This window comes from Cajanus cajan, chromosome 8, assembly GCF_000230855.2.
Source record: "Cajanus cajan strain Asha chromosome 8, NIPB_CcT2T_4, whole genome shotgun sequence".
NCBI classification, from domain to species: domain Eukaryota; kingdom Viridiplantae; phylum Streptophyta; class Magnoliopsida; order Fabales; family Fabaceae; genus Cajanus; species Cajanus cajan.
The window spans coordinates 31,429,987-31,447,427 of record NC_138524.1 but is presented as its reverse complement, the minus strand read 5'-3'; the positions used below and the strand labels follow the sequence as shown (position 1 = coordinate 31,447,427).

The window sequence follows — 17,441 nt, the reverse complement described above, 5'->3', positions numbered from 1 at the left end:
GGCCCAAAATGCTATCCTATGTGGTCCAAAATACAAGACCAAAATATATGTAATCTATTGCTACTTCATTTCTTGCATGCTCGTGAAGCCTTGGTTTTCGAAGTTGGAAAAATAGGGGTTGTTGGAGAAAAGATCACACTAGTACAGAAGGTGTATTTTACGTCTGTTATTTTAGGGTTTTTACGTTGAAAAAAAAATCCGACATCAATGCGGGAGACATAAATTTACGTCGGTTGCGATAGCCAATGTAAATTTACGTCAGTTGTGATAGTCGACGTAAATTTACATCAGACATCGCCAAGAACCAACGTAAAATTGTTGCCTGACATGCACAAGAAAGATGCAAAAATTTACGCTGGACTGTGCTATGTAGGACATAAATTTACGTCGGTTAAGGCCATACCCGACATAAATTTACGTCAGACAATGCTATGTCCGACGTAAATATATGCATTTTTTTAAAAAAAATTGTTTTATTATTCATACACCCAAAACCTGCATACAATCCAGAATACAAATTCAACCAGTCCACAATAATCTCAAAATTTATATTTACAACTATCCTAAAAAGAAAATAATGTATAAATAAAAACCATAAATTAAGACAATATAAATCCAACTATCCTAAAAAACCTACAGAACATAAGTTGCCTATTGCTATGAAACTATGAGACAATATAATATCTAACTATCCAACTAACTAAACTTAGAAATCTAACTAATATATACTTTGAAGAAAAAAATTTTCCCATTCCTTTGTTATCGTTGTGATATCCTCTTCGACCAATGGAGATGGATCTTGAAAGAACTGAAACATTAATTTAACTGTTGTTAACATGCAATGTTAATTCTCATATAAGTAAATATACTTAAATAAATGTTGAAATGAATTACCTCCACCTAAGAATCAGTAATACCCTCAAAAACTATGGCTCTCATCCAATTCATGATGTAATAGCACATTCAAATGAGTCTTGTTGCTTATTACACTAAAATGAGAAACAAATAATAATATTATTTCCAAAGTTGATAAATTCAAATATTATTTCCTCTATTAAATAATTTGCTAACCTTAGGGTATATGAAGTTCAATGTCTTTGATCTGGCTCTTCCACTTAAAATATTAGTTCCAGAAACGATTCTAATTAATTCAAATAAAAACAGATGTTAGCCAATATATATAGTTACAGTTTTAAAACATAACGAAAAATTATAGTTACCCTTATAATTGGCTTTTCATTTCGTGGCTTGGTCTTCGATGTAGTGAACAAAACCACATCACGGTGTAATCCTTAGGAATGATTACAATTAACTGCCAATGGGACCTACATTGTACGATAAACAAATTAGTTATAAAATTACCATGATTAAATTTTTTTTAAAAAAACTAACCCTTCAATGTATGGAGCCATGTATATATGTCTTCCGGAGTCACTTATCCATGTTTGCATATATTGTTGTATTTAGACCTTCGTGTTCCCTGATTTTTGGATGGATTGAGGCTCAATAAATCCATATACTTGTGCTTGTGCTTGCTCCACGCTCAATTTGTCCATGTACCTAACACAATTAATTATATAAGTTAAATGTAATTATTGTAATTTTAGACTCATAAAAGAAAATATCACTTACATGGCCCACAGCTGTATGATCGAAATATTTAACATGGAGTTTCCCCCCACAATCTCTAATGTTTCAGGCAGGGATATGTATAGTGGAAAATTAGAGCTGTCAAATCCAAAAACTCTAATGTCCCACTTTATTTTTTGTTTCAATTTAGTCTCCAATAATTTAAAATCACATCAATGTGGGACTTTCGTCCAAATTCCACAAATGGTGTTAAATGTGGATGACGTGGATGCCACATAGATGCATAGGTGGCAAGGTTTCCTCCTCCTTCTTTAATGCATCTGCAACGACCGGTTCTGAAACCAGAACAGCTCATTCTGCTTGCACTCGTAGTGTATTAATTTTGCATCTGGAATGGCCTATTCTGCTTGCACTCGTAGAGTGTTAATTTTGCATCTGGACCGACACGTTCTCAAATCAGAATGGAACGTTCCAGATGCACAATTAACACACAATAGCGCAAGCACAACGGGTAGTTCTGGTTTGAGAATGGCCAATTTTAGATGCAAAATTAACACATGACATATGTATGTTTTCATTTAAAAAATATTCATAATATTAAATAATTTAAGTAATCATTATATTTAATGATACAACGTGATAACTAGTACAACTTAAATTATTAATAGATCAATAAATACATTTATTTTCAACAAATTAGCTAATATATTAAGAAATGATTTTCAATACTAACCTCAAACGCGCGCCTAATGCAATCTGTCAGAAAACCCAGGAGCCATCCACTGATGTCCAGAAGTCGTTCGCCCAAAGGAGAAATAAAAAACTCTGTAACGTTCTCTGTAAAATATATAATCTAAGAACCTAGCACCGTTCTCTGTAACGTTGTGTACAAATATTATCGCGCGTGAAGAAGACGAAGCGGCGGGGGGAAATAAGAAACTTTTTTACGTCGGACCACGTAGGGTCCGACGTAAATTTAAAAATCTATGTCAGACACAAGCTACATCCGATGTAGATTTTTAAATTTACGTCGGTCCCTATTTAGGCCGACGTAAAAAAGTTTGCTTTTATTTTTAAAATTGTCATCGCGTCTTTTTTACGTTGGATATGTTTACGTCCGACAAGAAAATGCAGACATAATTTCTTACTTTTGCACTAGTGTCATGGCAAACATGTCCTTGAGGTTTTCGATTTTAGATTTCCTTGAGGCCTTTGATTTTAGATGCAACCTCTCCTAGTTGTAACTTTGAATTCTTGTGGTGGATGGGACCCGATAAAACTAGCTCTAGAGAGTCATGCTTGGTGAAGTGCTTTCAGTCTTGTAGATGGTGTGTAAAGCATTAGATTTTGGGGGCTTTAGGTTGTGATCTTTGGTTTTAAAATTGATTATTGCACTGATTTTAAAATGTAGACTTTTAAAATTGGTTATTTATAATCAATTTTAAAAATCAACTATTAAAATCAGTTTTCATCCTATTTTAAAAATTCAGACTTAAAAAATTGGTTGTTTTAAAAACAGTCAAACAATCGATTTTAAAAGTCTTTAATCAATTTTAAAAAGTTTTTTTCTACTAGAGAAAAAAATATCATATAATGAATTTGTTCACTATCTAGCCCTTAATATCAACCCCCAAATCATCCTGAAAAATCATCCCAAAACAGCCCTCAATTCGGCACTAATATCATCCACAAAACACCTTAGAAAGCCTACAATTCAACTTCAATTTCATTTGCACATTTCATTGAATACAGTGCACAATTTAAATACTTCCAAACCATACACATTTAACATGTCAGCCATCCAAAATTCAAATAACACCAAAAATATATGGTAACAAATACAGTTAACATTAGAATAAAAGAAAAACTAAAAAAATGTAACCAAAAAAGATAGAAACACAAAGCATTGACATTGCTAGAAAGGGTGTGAAGTAGGAGACAGGTTGCGAGACACAAGGTGGTTCCGGAGTTCTAAAGCTGTCGAAGAGGTAGGAAGCACTCTGATGTCATTAAACAAAACAAAGGTAGTCGTTGGAAAGGGTGGGAGCGGGTTGAAGAAAAAGATGACCAAGACTGCAAATTGAATTTGCATTTTGGGTCCCTAATAAAAATTTAACCAACATAGTAAGCACATCATTCTATATATATGGAATGAAGTGTCGCCCAACATTGTAAGGCTAATTGTACTATCCGTACCGCCATGCCGAGCTCTCGGTATCACAGCGCAGGACGACCTCAGACATGCGCTGGGACATCTCGGTCTAGACGAGATCCGCTATCTAATCAAATCATAACTGATCTCAGGCCCAAGGCCCAAAGAAACCCTAATTCACACCAAGGTACGTGCATTACTTATACGAGACTAATACTCCCACAAACACTAACTTTAGCATCGGAGTCTCTTTTGCAGGTACCACCCCTATCTTGGAACACGAGACGTACCCGTGAAGGAGGCTCACCAATCTTACCCAGCAGATCGTCCCTACCACCGATCTCCGGTAAGAACATTTGGCGCCCACCGTGGGGCCGATCAAGCCAACTCTTATCGGCCACGCTTATGGTTTGCACTAGAAGCCATAGCAGACGCGCAATAGGCGACCTAGATCACACAGCTGCCATGGATAACGAAGCCACATTGAGGAGATTGATCGACCAGGTCGAACAGATGCGGCAACAACACGACGCCGATCTACAAAGCATGCGTGCCAAGCACGAAACTGACCTAGCATCGATGCGGACCGCTAATGAGGCTGGCCTAGCGGCGCTGCGCACTGAGAACGAGCGGATTCGCGCCCAGCTCCCTTGACGCCCTTCTGATCATCCTCCTCAGGCGAGCAACATGCACGAGGAAGAAGGGCATTCGGTCTCTCAACCTCGAACTGCGCCTAGGGCACCGACTCCACGGCCCGCCACGCATTGGTCTCATGCACTGACGCACAAATCGGCCCATGAGGTCAGCAATGCTCCTACTCATGTCGTAGGGGATCAACCAACCTTCCGCCGTCATCCTTTTGCGGATGGCATTATGGAGACGCCACTCCCTCTCGAATGGAAGCCTTTCCACCTCGACCGCTACAACGGACCCAGACGAGCACATCGACCTGTACACCACACAGGTAAACCTCTACACCAATAACGATGCTATTCTGTGTAGGGTTTTTCTGACCTCGCTCAAAGGGGCCGCGCTCAACTGGTACACCCAGCTACCTGCTGAGTCAATTAACAGCTTCGACACCCTGGTCAGACAGTTCACAGCATAGTATGCGACGAGCCGACCTCATCACATAACATCAGCTGCCCTGGCCAGTCTCCGATAGGGTGACGACGAAGCACTCCGGACGTTCATGGAACGATTCGCCCCTATCTCGGTAAAGATCCAGAATCTGAATCCCGAGGTCGCTCTACACGCCATGCTCATGGCACTCAAGCCCGGACCGTTCGTCAATAGTCTATGTCGTGAAGCCCCTCGCGATATGGACGAGCTCCATGCCCATGCTGCTGGGTACATCCAAATCGAGGAACATTCTGCCTTCCGTGACCAGGTTCGCGGAAAATCACAAGCAAAACTTGATAGTAGCCACAAAGACAAGATGAAGGTCACCAACGAAAACCAGTTCAAGAAAACTGCTCGGACAAACAAGGGGGGGAGATACAACTTCTACACTCCCCTGAATACGCCCCGAGTTCACATCCTAGAGGAGGCCAGTAACAGCAACCTGCTCACCCTGCCACCACCAGGTCACACTCCCAACAGTGCGGACAAGTCCAAACACTGTCGGTATCACAGAAACCACGGTCACACCACTGAAGAGTGCCGCACACTCCGAGACCGTATTGAGGAACTCATACAGGCAAGCCACCTCGGCCAATATGTCCAACGACAGCAAGGTCACCAGGGAGGCTATGGTGGACGAGGACGAGGCAAAGGTCGTGGTTCGGGAGCTCGCACGGACCAACCCTCTGGCTCTCAGCAAAACACCAGTGGAGCAGTGCAAACCGAGGAAAGCCAGGAAACAGGGTCGGCTCCCCTACGGGGAGTAATCAACATAATTGCAGGCGATTTCGCAGGGGGAGGCGCCAGCAGCTCGGCCTGGAAGAGACACTTGCACAATATCAACAGCGTCCACTCCACTACCTCGGCTTCGCACCAAAGCTCATCGCCCATCACCTTCACCAACGACGACTACGCTGGCGTCAGCCCCAACCAGGATGACCCCATGGTCATCGCCGTGGAGGTAGCTAATTGGGAGGTCCACAAGACACTGATCGACCAAGGGAGCTCGGCTGACGTCCTATATTGGCTGACATTCCTCAGGTTAGACATCCCTCACTCTCTCATCCAACCTCACACAGAGCCCCTAGTCAGTTTTGTAGGAGAGCGAGTACACACTCGGGGATACGTGGACCTGCTGACAACTTTCGGGACCTCTCCAAACACAAGGCGGATTATGGTCCGATACCTCCTCGTGGAAGCCAACACTTCCTACAACATAATTATTGGGAGGCCAACCTTGAATCAACTCAGAGCAGTGGTGTCCACCCCACACCTCACCATGAAATTCTCAAGGAGTGATGGGAAGATTATTTCTGTCAAGGCAAACCAAAAGACAGCTCGGCAGTGCTACACCGAGAGTCTGAAAATCTCCTCGTTCGGCGAGCGATGCAAGAGTAATCCTCCTACAGTGGCTCACATCAACCACGTGGAGATCACTGACCTCGACCCGAGGTCCGATTCCCATGATGATCGACCAAGTCCCATCGACGAGCTCGATGACCTCCAAATCAGAAAACTCCCGGGGCAATGCACGAAGATTAGCAGGCAGTTGAGCCCGGAGTTACGGTAACAAATCGAGGCCAAAATTTCCAAGAACGCTGACCTCTTTGCGTGGTCTAGTGCCGACATGCCAGGTATAGACACTAACTTCATCTGTCACAGGTTAGCAATTCACAAGGAGGTGAAACCCGTGGCTCAGAGGAAGCGGAAGGTCGGGGGTGAAAGGCGGGAAGCCATCATCACCGAGACACAAAAATTGCTGAACATTGGCTTCATCCGTGAGGTCAGGTACACCACATGGCTGGCAAACGTGGTGTAGGTAAAAACGAACTTAGGAAAGTGACGGATGTGCGTCGACTATACCGACTTGAACAGAGCATGCCCCAAGGACTCATACCCCTTGCCGAGCATTGACAGGTTCTCGACGGAGCGTCCGGGCATGCCCTCCTCAGTTTCCTCGACGCCTACTCCAGGTACAACCAGATAATGATATACCCACCTGACGAGGTGCATACATCCTTCATCACCGATCACGCCAATTACTTCTACCGAGTGATGCATTTCAGTCTCAAGAACGTAGGGGCCACTTACCAACGGCTGATGGACAAAGTTTTCCACCAGCAGATCGGGCGTAACATGGAAGTATATGTTGATGACATGGTGGTCAAAACCACCTCGGCCGCGGACCATGCTGCCGATCTTGCTGAGGTGTTCGGCCAGATCAGGAGACACAACATGCGTCTCAATCTAGAGAAGTGCATTTTCGGTGTCTAGGGAGGTAAGTTCCTTGGTTTCATGATCACTAGCAGGGGGATCGAGGCCAACCCGGAAAAGTGCAAAGCCATCATTCAGATGCAGAGTCCCCAGACCGTGAAAGATGTCTAGCATCTGGCAAGAAGGTTGGTCTCCCTTTCCCGTTTTATCCCCATGTTGGCGGACAAGGTAGGGACCATCTTCACCCTGCTGCGGAAGCCGAAGAACTTTGAATGGACAGACCAATGCGAGGAGGTTTTCAAAAGCTTCAAAAGCTTCCTCACTACTCCACCAATCCTTCAGAGGTCGGATGACAAAGCCGACCTCCTCCTCTACCTGGCGGTGGAAGAAAGCGCAATAAGCGCGGTCATAGTGCAAGAGCACCAAAAAACACAGACGACGGTCTATTTCATCAGCCGAGTCCTCCAAGACACGGAGAAAAGGTATTAGACCATCGAAAAGCTCACATTGGCACTTGTCACGACAGCCAGGCATCTCCGACCTTACTTCCAGAGTCACCAGGTGGTCGTCAACACCGACTACCCAATCATGCAGATCCTGAGGAAGCCGGAGCTCGCCGGACGGATGATAGCCTGGTCGGTAGAATTATCCGAGTTCAACATCTAGTACGAAATTCGCGGCGTATGGACTTTACACGTTGACTTCCTAGCCAAACTCACACCTAACTCAGCCGAAGAACCGCACGTATGGACTTTACACGTTGACAGGTTCTCCAACTCTAAAGGTGGCGGGGCAGGTATCATCTTGGAAGGACCGAAACAGGTCACTTTGGAGCAATCCCTCAAGTTCAGCTTCAAGGTGACCAACAACCAGGCGAAATATGAGGCGCTTCTCGCAGAACTGAGGCTAGCTCGCGACCTCGGGGCCCGAAGAGTGAGTTGCAACAGCGACTCGAAACTCATGGTAGAATAACTCAGCGGAACATACCAGGCCAAGGATGTTCTCCTACAGCGGTATTTCCACATGGCATAACAACAGATCTCGCCCTTCGACGAGTTCACTATACAGCATGTACCGCGTGAACAAAACACCAGAGCCGACCTCCTATCAAAGCTCGCCAGCACCAAACGCCCCGGACAACATCGGACCATCATCTAGGAGACCTTGCACTCACCCAGCCTGGACGACAAGGTCGTCAACACTAGCGGCAGTGAAGACCAGGGATGGATGATGGGCATTTGGAGCTACTTGAAGGAAGGAATTTTGCTGGAAGGTAGGGACGAAGCTCGGAAGGTGAGGTTGAGGTCGGCCAAGTTCGTGATCATTGGCGACGAACTATTCAAGCGTGGCATCTCCACCCCACTACTCAAGTGCTTAACCGCACCTCAAGCGGCCTATGTCATCGAGGAGATCCACCAAGGCATATGTGGCATGCATTCCGGGGCACGCTCAATGGTGACCAGAGTACTCCGAGCAGGATACTACTGGCCCACTTTAAAATCAGATTGCCAGGACTACGTACAAAGGTGCAAAGAATGCCAGCAGTTCGACAACTCACATCGACAACCACCTGAAACTCTTCACCAGATGATGTCGTCGTGGCCTTTTTCCTAGTGGGGAATGGACATCCTAGAACCATTCCCCCCAGCGAAGGGTCAGCTCAAGTTCCTCCTGGTGGCAATCGACTACTTCACCAAGTGGATCGAGGCATGCCCACTCGCTAAGATCACCACCGCGAATATACGGAAATTCACCTGGAAGAGTATCGTATGCAGGTTCGGGATACCCTATTCCCTTCTTACTGATAACGGCCGACAGTTCATCGCGCAGGACTTCGAAGACTTCCTTCGGGAACTCGGAATCAAGCATCTTCCGACCTCAGTGGAACATCTGCAAACTAATGGTCAAGCCGAAGCAGCTAACAAGGTGATACTCTGAGAACTCAAAAAGTGCCTCGGGAACGCCAAGGGGCAATGAGCTGAGGAACTTCCTAGCATCCTCTGGGCATACCATTGCACCCCCCAGTCAACAATGCAAGAAACGCCTTACAGGCTGACTTACGGAGCTGACACAATGATTCCAGTGGAAATCGGAGAGACATCTCACCGACGCCAAGTCTTCAACAGCGAGCAGAACGCTCGAGAGTTACCAGCCGACCTCGACCTAGTTGACGAGCTCAGAGACGAAGCTCAAATCCACGAAGAAGCCTGCAAGCTCCGAGCTTCCAGAACATACAATACGCGAGTACGGCCTCGCTCTTTCCGAGTTGGCGACTTGGTGTGGCGTTTGCTACGCAAAGCTCAGAAAGACACATCAGATGGAAAGCTTGCACCCACCTGGGGTGGCCCATTCCGAGTTGTAGAAGACTTGGAAAACGGAGCATACCGACTGGAGGAACTCAGCGAATAGTCCATACCGCAAACTTGGAATGCCACGCATCTCAAGTTTTACATCAGTTAAATTTGTACAAATGAGTTGTGCACTCTTTTCCCACCTCAACTTTTTATCCCAAAAAATAGAAAAATGGGTTTTGGTTGAGAGGGTTTTTAACGAGGCACATTTACACAATTAATGAAATAACTAATTCTTTTCATTTACATTCTCCTAGCTTTAAGTCATTATAACATAAAACATTTCATGTTAGGCCGAGGTCGAATCCGAACCTTGGTCCGACTTATCTTACCCCTAGTTAAGGATGAGTTCGAGCCTTAACACAACACGTTTTACTATACGCCAAGGTCGAATTCGAACCATTGGTCCGGCTTATCTCGTTATTAAGCAAGGTCGAGTACGAACCCCAAATACATTTCGCTTAAACTCAACGTCGAGTCCGAACCTTGACATAAACAACTCAAGGTCGAGTTCAAACCTTGGAATAGAAAACTCAAGGTCGAGTTCGAACCTTGAAATAGACAACTCAAGGTCGAGTTCGAACCTTGGCATAATCCACTCAAGGTCGAGTTCTAACCTTGGAATAGACAACTCAAGGTCGAGTCCGAACCTTGGCATAATCCACTCAAGGTCGAGTTCGAACCTTGGAATAGACAACTCAAGGTCGAGTTTGAACCTAGGCATAATCAATCCACGGTCGAGTTTGAACCTCGGTATAATCCATTCGAGGTCAAGTTTGAACCTCACCGCGGAACATCTCAATCTCACCCATGGTCGGATTTGAACCTTGGAACAAATCGCTTTGTCTTAAATCGGGTCTAAGTGCCACAAAGAACAAAAATACACAGCAATTGCTGAACGTGTTTTCAAATCGCGCAAACAGGAAAAAATCAAGCCTAAACGCGAGGACAAAGAAAAATGCAACAGCAAATAAGCATAAATATATATATATATACACAACAATGTTTGCAGAGTCAAACACATGAATCCAAAGGAAAAAATCAAATAGATAAAAATAAACTAGGCTATTACAAAAGTGGCCTAGGCGGAGGCGTTTTGACTAGAGCTCTCCTCGAGATCATCCTCCTTCACCAGCTTTCCGAAGCGGACTTCTTTCTCCACGTGCATAGCAGAGAAGTCGAACCCCAAAGCAAGCAGCCTAGCCTGGCGAGCTGCCTTAAGGAATCTTCTCTTATGCTTGAAGACGACAGCTCGCTCGGTCTCCTCGAGCTTCTTCTCCAGCCCCACCCTCGCCACTTTCAGCCTCGCAAGGTCCACCCTCAAAGCGGCCACCTCCTCCTCTTTACCACCAAGAAGCACCTCGTCGCAAAGACGCTTCTCGGCCGCTGCCACCAGGTTCGCCTTCAGAGACGTCACCTCGTCTTCCAGGAAGTGCACCCGACCTCGAGAGGACGTCACCTCATCTTCCAAAGAACGCACCCGTTCCCGGGAAGAAGTGGCAAGCTCCTACAGCTCACTCACCTGGGAAGCATAAGACTCATTCGACCGCAAAGCGATCTCCAGAGACTTCTGAACCCTCAAGAGATCTCCCCTTGTAACCCGGAGCACAACCTCACTCTGCCCCTTGGCCTCGCTAAGGGCGACCTTCAAAGCCCGGTTCTCCTCCTCCAATGGCTAGAAGCGAGCCCTCATCTTCTCAAGGTCCTTCTGCTGCTTGGCCCACTTGTGCTTCCAGTGATCCACAATGGCCATGCTTCTCTGTAAGAAAACCTCAGCAGCATCCAGACCTTTTCCGGCCTGACTGACTCGATCATAGCTTGATCAGTCGTGCTCAGCGAGGAACGGGAGAAGAACTTCTCTGAGGTAACCCCCGCACTCCACAAAGAGCTGACGTCCTCCGAGGCGCTCACATGGTCTAACCACACCTAGGAGGAGCCCTTTACGAAGCGCTGGGCGAGGTATTGGCTTCTTCGAGCCCCCTTCGCCTGGCCAGACGACGGCGCCGAGGTCGTTGGTGTAGAGGTTGGGACTTCGAAACTCGGCCCCTTGCCGTGGACCTCAGCGAAAGCAGAAGCAGGTGCCCCCTTCTCGGCAATGGAAGGATCCAAGCCTCGCGCATCCGACTTCGGAGGCACCGGGACCTCAGCAGCATTCCCTGCCTGCAAAAAATCAAGCAAAAAATTAAAACCTCTTTTTAAAACAAAGCTCAACCAGAACGCAACATAAAAGAAAAGCCACAAAGCAAGCACTTACCTCGGCGGCTTGAACGACTTGCTCAGCAGCCGGGGTCACCATCTCCTCAGTGGCCACTCGAGCAGCCTCCTTGGGCGGCGGACTTCCAGTGAGATCCACCGCGTCAGCATCGGCAGCCTTGGAGGTCACCTCCTCGGCGTCCAGAGGGGCAGAGGTCCCCCCGATCTCCTTCTCGCCACTCTTTCTTTTTCTGTTCGTCTTTAGAGGGGCGACCTCCTCTTCCTAAGGCTCGGGGAACTCGATTTCGGCAACATTGTAGCGGTGCTTCAGCTCGCGCCACTTGTTTCTACCCATTATGCCTGGAAACAAAAAGAACAGACACATCAGCAAAATAAGCTTCTACAAACCTCAACAAGCTAAGAGAAACAGGATACTCACTCTCTAAGCCCCTCTCCTTGTACGCCGAGTTCGCAAGCGACAAGACGAGCTTGCAATCCAGCGGGCGAGGAAGCGCTTCAAGATTTTTAATGGCGGCCGACTCTGCCACCGTCACTTGTAATTTCCCTTCCCCGTGAAATCTAGTCGGGGCTTGCCGCCAGTAGAAGGAAAACTTTGGCAACCCGCCGAAGTCGAACGCCCCATCCTCCAACGGGTCGACGTCCACAAGCTCCACCCGGAAGAATTCTTGTTTAAAATTTTTATATGATTGGGAGTAAAGGGTAAACAGACCCCCATCCTTACTCCCACTCAGAGACAGTAAGCCATAAGGAGGAACCCCAATTTTCAGCTGGTAAAAATGGAGAAAAACAGGAAGAGACACCCCTATCCCGAGAACTGAACACAAGACTTGAAAAGCCCGCAAAAAACCCCGACTATTTGGGTGCAACTTGCAAGGAGCCGAATTGATAAAGTTCAGAAAATCGCACTCAAATTGAGTGAAAGGGAGGCAGACACCTAAATCCCTAAAGAAACACTGATAGACATAGAAATGGGGAGGGACTGTAGAACTCCCCATGTACACACGCTCATCGGCCTGACATGGTTCAAGCAGAATCATCTGGGAGATGGAAGGGTCGCAGATCCTGTGCGACCTCCAGACCGCATTGACCTCAAGAAAGGACCTGAACACACTCTGGAACTCCCCCACATCACACCTGACCCAGTCGTAGCCAGGGATACCTGGAACGAGGTCCTTAGGCAGATTCATCTTTTCAGCAGCGGCCGCCCTAGCAGCCACCGCCTTGCCGCGCGCCTTGCCCTTACCTCTGGCAGGCGCAGAAGATGCAGCACCCCTCTCTCCAGCCATCAAGAAATGGAAGAGATCTTAGAAGAAGGAGAAGTTAAAGAAATAGAAGTACCTAGTACTCTTTTGGCAAACAAAGAACAAGAACGAAAATCAGACAACGAAACTCAGTTGTCGGAGAAGGCGACGAAGAAGAACAGAGACAGAGAAAACCTCGACGGAGATGGCGAAAGCTAAGACGCAGAAATCGACGTACACAAGAAGCCAAGGAAGAAAGAGAACGAAAATGAGTAAAGTGAAAGGGGAAAGGGCACGAGAGAGAGAAAAAGGTTTTCCAAAATTCAAAACGGTCATGACACGTGTCGGTCAGGGTGCACACCTGACGACACATTAATTGAAGACCATTATGACGAATGCAAACCATCATTGCATAACTGTCACTCCCATTAACGCGCCGCCTGCACGTTTTCGAGAAATGACAGTTGTGACACAGGGCATCTCGACAGGCAGGCGTACGCGAAAGGTCACGACCCCTTGACGAGCTCGGTTTCAACTCCTCGACCTGCGGTCTTCGGAGCTTGGGGGGCTAGTGTACTATCCGTACTGCCATGCCGAGCTCGAGCTCGGTATCACAGCATAGGACGACCTCGGACATGCGCTGGGAGATCTCGGTCTAGACGAGATCCGCTATCTAATCAGATCATAACTGATCTCAGGCCCAAGGCCCAACGAAACCCTAATTCACATCAAGGTACGTGCATTACTTATACGAGACTAATACTCCCACAAACACTAACTTTAGCATCGGAGTCTCTTTTGCAAGTACCACCCCCATCTTGAAACATGAGACGTACCCGTGAAGGAGGCTCACCATTCTTACCCAGCAGATCGTCCCTACCACCGATCTCCGGTAAGAACACTAATGAAAATTACAATTGAGCTACTGCACCTCACATTTTATGTCAGGTGTATTGTTACACAACATAGAATGTACTATCTATTTAAAAGAACACTAAACATAAAAAGGTTTGCAAATATTACAAGTTTATCACTATTCAACATTTTGTGTCTAGTTGATTAGAACCAACGTAGAATGTTGTCATAAAATCACTATTTTATACTAGCTAGTGAAAATTTTAAAAGCACATATGTTATAAAGGATTAAATATGTTTTAATCCAAGAATTCTACCCAATTTTTGTTTTTTTGCCTAAGAACAAGTTTTAGTTAGTTTAGTCCCCAAAATTTTGCTTTTTGATTTTGAACAAAAAAATTTGAAGTTAAGGGTCAAAATGTTAAGGACAAAAATTCAAGAACTAAAGGTAAAAATTAACAAAAAAATTTAACTAAATTTAGTAAATTAAAAAAATTGTTCAGAAACTAAACACAAAAATTAACAAAAAGTCATGCACTAAAAATTTCATTTAATCCTATTATTAATTAAACACGTGAAAATTATACTCTTTAATTTCAACCAACTCTATTGTAATATGCCATTTTTTTTATAAATAAAAGTGTAATATGCCAATATGCTCGTTATCTTGGTGCACTCATAAAATAAACTTTTTTTTTCCTGTCATTTATGTGATTCCACTACTACAAGATGCATATTCTACATCGGTTCTCTAAAGTCATCTACATCGGTTCTAAAACCGATGTAGACTAGAGCGACGTAGAAAATATATACATTTTTACATCAGTTCTGAAAAATCGATGTAAATTTAAGCATAAATCTACATTGGTTCTGTGGACAACCAATGTAGATTGCATTTAAAAAATAAATAAAAAAATCATGCTGATTAAAACATGTTAACCTGGACCTAGTTCTAATTCTAATCCCATGGAAACATTTGCATCACTCACCCATAAGACTTTTTAGATTGGTTGATACTCCATACCAATAACATAGTTATAAAAAATAAGGCCATATGAGCTCTTTCATAACTTCACAGAAGCATAAATTCAATGCCAACATTAATAGTCTTAAAGCAATGTCAAAAGATAGAGGATAACTAGGACCTGAATTGAGGTAAGTATTGCAGCTACATCATAAATTGGGCTCCAATGATTTTGTAAAATGTCCAAGCATATGCTTCCATCCGCGTAAGCTAGTTATTATTCATTCATGGTAAATAATTTCACAGTAAGTTCCACATTAGAAAGTCTCCAAAACTATTTGTTATGAGCCTTACAACTGGCATCATATACTCAAGATAACGCAATAGCACTTGGAACATATACTCAAGATAACGCAAACTCGGATTCATATGCAAATGCAAGCACACGAGTTCAGCCTGAAAGAGTACCCCGCGAAGCATTTGATGTCCAAAATAATACCATTATTAATACCCCAAAAAAACATGATTACGTATACAATCTTTTCGGTTTTTTTAGTTTCCTTATACTATTTTTTTTTCTGACAGAATTGAACTATACAAGTACGTGTTTCTTTAATAGCTAAAATACAATCAACAAATATAACCTATACAAACATTTTTGTCCTTCCAATTAACAAATCACACATTTTCTGTTATTGTTAATAACAAGCCTGGATAATGTACATTTAATTCGTTGTATCACTACTCCAATCTCTTCTATTTCAAGCATACAGGAAGACAACAGTGGAATTTCCATAATAATAGAACAAAGAAACTATGTATGACCTGATCCAAAGCACACTTAGATGGAACAGGAAGGAAATCACTCCTGAGTTTCAAATTATTATCATATCCAAAGTTTCTTAGAACAGCCCATAATGTCTCTTGACGCCCTTTTTTAAGGAACTTATTATGGATAGAAAGAAATCCTGGAAAAGTAAGACCAAGTGAGTTGACTCCTTCAGGTACTTTCTGCTGTACAATTTTTTTGATTCATGCTATTTCAGATGATTGCAATGGTGCTTTGAAACATCTAACCTGTTGATATATTTGCATGTTATGAGTAAATAGGCCACAAACAAAAACAACAAATACTTAGAGCATATGAAATAAAAAAGGAAATTTAAAAAGATCCAAATCCAACAAAAACCTGAAACTCATTTAGTTCAGCATCATTGAGGGCATCATCCATGTCACGGTCACAAAGAACAAATATTCTTCTCAATGCTCTAACACATCGATCCTTTAAAGCTTGATTTTAATTGGGGGTATTAATTGGTTCCTTAATCAGGCTGAACTCGTGTGCTTGCATCAGTCTTCTTGACTTCTGAGGAGTAAACTTCAGAGCCAACCATAGGGCAAAATGGAACCTGTAGAGTGGCACATACTTTATTTTCAGCCACAATAACAGAAAGAGAAACAAAAACAACACATGAATGAGACATGGAAGAGAAACCTTGGTGCCAAGCTCCTGGCTTATTCCGAGGGCTAATGCAGTCTTGCCGGTTCCCGGCAGTTCGGCAAAAAGAAGTGCCCGGCCAGCCATTTTGCAAAGGGAAGATGAAAACCTAGCTCAGAAGTGGAAGAGAACGAACCTCGAGACCTAGGCCTTTAATGTGGGTGTGCGTGGCAACACGCTGCTTCTTCGTTGTTGACTGAGCAAGGGAGTGGCAGACCACTTGGCGCGAAGGGCAGTTTGGACGTTGCTGAGTGAAAGGGAGGGCGCGAAGGGGTTGGCTCTCCGTCGTTGCTTGCGGCGGCTGGGGAAGATGCTGAGTGAAAGGGTATGCTTTAACCTAGCGTGTTCGCGGGGCACATATGAGGGGCTCACTTCTACATCGGTCATAAGCAAAACCGATGTAGAATAACTTCCTGATTCCATTTTTACATCGGTCAATCACAAAACCGATGTAAAATTGTTCATATTTACATCGTTTCTCCTCCCAACTGATATAAATATGTTTGCATTTTCTATTTATTTACAAGTTTGTCACCGCGTTTATAATTTACATCGGTTCTACTAAAACCGATGTAAATATAGCGATGTTAAACAGTGTTTTTGTTTTCAAACTTTTCCTTGCTAAGGGCATAAAGCAGTTATTTCGATTGTAGCTGAGAGGTCGTTGACACTAATCATTATGCTGAAAAGGGTGTCGTACCACGAAATGACCATGCATCACATAAACGGCTAATTGCTGAGGTTTTGCTCAACGCTTTGAGCTATAACGTACAGTTCAATATGTAAAACATCTAGGGTACCAAAAAGTGCATGGGTGGTTTCACTCATTATACTCGAAAAAGCTATGCATAATATAAAATTCCATAAAGGATATCGCTATCTGATTTGAGTGAGTTATACAAGATCTTAGTGGTAAAATGCAATGCTTAATGTATGGTAGGGGTACGAATTACTTTCCACAAAGTGAGAAGAATGAGTTGTCATTTTTTCTTCTTTTCTTCTTTAAAGTCACATGAAAGTTTAATCACCCATGTATACTTTGAAAATGGTCGTTATACATCCCTGTGTGTGCATGTAATTTGATAATAGTTGTTAAATAACTTGGATGCAATGAAATTTTTTTTTTTAAATTATGTGAGACAAAGAATAACATAAATATTAACCATTAAATCTTTTAAAAATTAGATCAAGATTACAAGTGATATATGCTTTTTGAAGTAGTCACATTACATTTTTAAGT

General features: G+C 43.9%; 2 protein-coding genes and 2 long non-coding RNA genes across 4 annotated transcripts; 2 read left to right on the top strand and 2 right to left on the bottom strand.

Annotated features, from left to right (window-relative positions):
* Positions 1-755: 755 nt before the first annotated feature.
* LOC114916406 (uncharacterized) lies at positions 756-3,390 on the bottom strand. Its single transcript, XR_014428746.1, has 5 exons — positions 2,324-3,390; positions 1,221-1,560; positions 1,072-1,141; positions 895-989; positions 756-808 (listed from the first exon to the last, which is right to left on the bottom strand). It is a non-coding gene; the product is annotated as an uncharacterized LOC114916406 (long non-coding RNA).
* Positions 3,391-8,308: 4,918 nt separating this feature from the next.
* Positions 8,309-8,692, top strand: LOC109806238 (uncharacterized). Its single transcript, XM_020368611.2, has one exon. It carries the CDS (start codon positions 8,309-8,311, stop codon positions 8,690-8,692), a length of 384 nt encoding a protein of 127 aa, XP_020224200.2.
* Positions 8,693-9,109: 417 nt separating this feature from the next.
* Positions 9,110-9,487, top strand: LOC145950413 (uncharacterized). The gene has a single exon (XM_083061499.1). The coding sequence runs from the start codon at positions 9,110-9,112 to the stop codon at positions 9,485-9,487; it is 378 nt and encodes a 125-aa protein (XP_082917625.1).
* A 3,705-nt stretch (positions 9,488-13,192) lies between these two features.
* Positions 13,193-16,637, bottom strand: LOC145950748 (uncharacterized). Its single transcript, XR_014428607.1, has 3 exons — positions 16,199-16,637; positions 15,893-16,112; positions 13,193-15,780 (listed from the first exon to the last, which is right to left on the bottom strand). It is a non-coding gene; the product is annotated as an uncharacterized LOC145950748 (long non-coding RNA).
* Positions 16,638-17,441: the final 804 nt, after the last annotated feature.

Excerpts from the sequence above, each read along its gene's own strand:
- LOC109806238 (XM_020368611.2), top strand. The coding sequence starts at position 8,309 with ATGGGCATTTGGAGCTACTTGAAGGAAGGAATTTTGCTGGAAGGTAGG.
- LOC145950413 (XM_083061499.1), top strand. The coding sequence starts at position 9,110 with ATGCAAGAAACGCCTTACAGGCTGACTTACGGAGCTGACACAATGATT.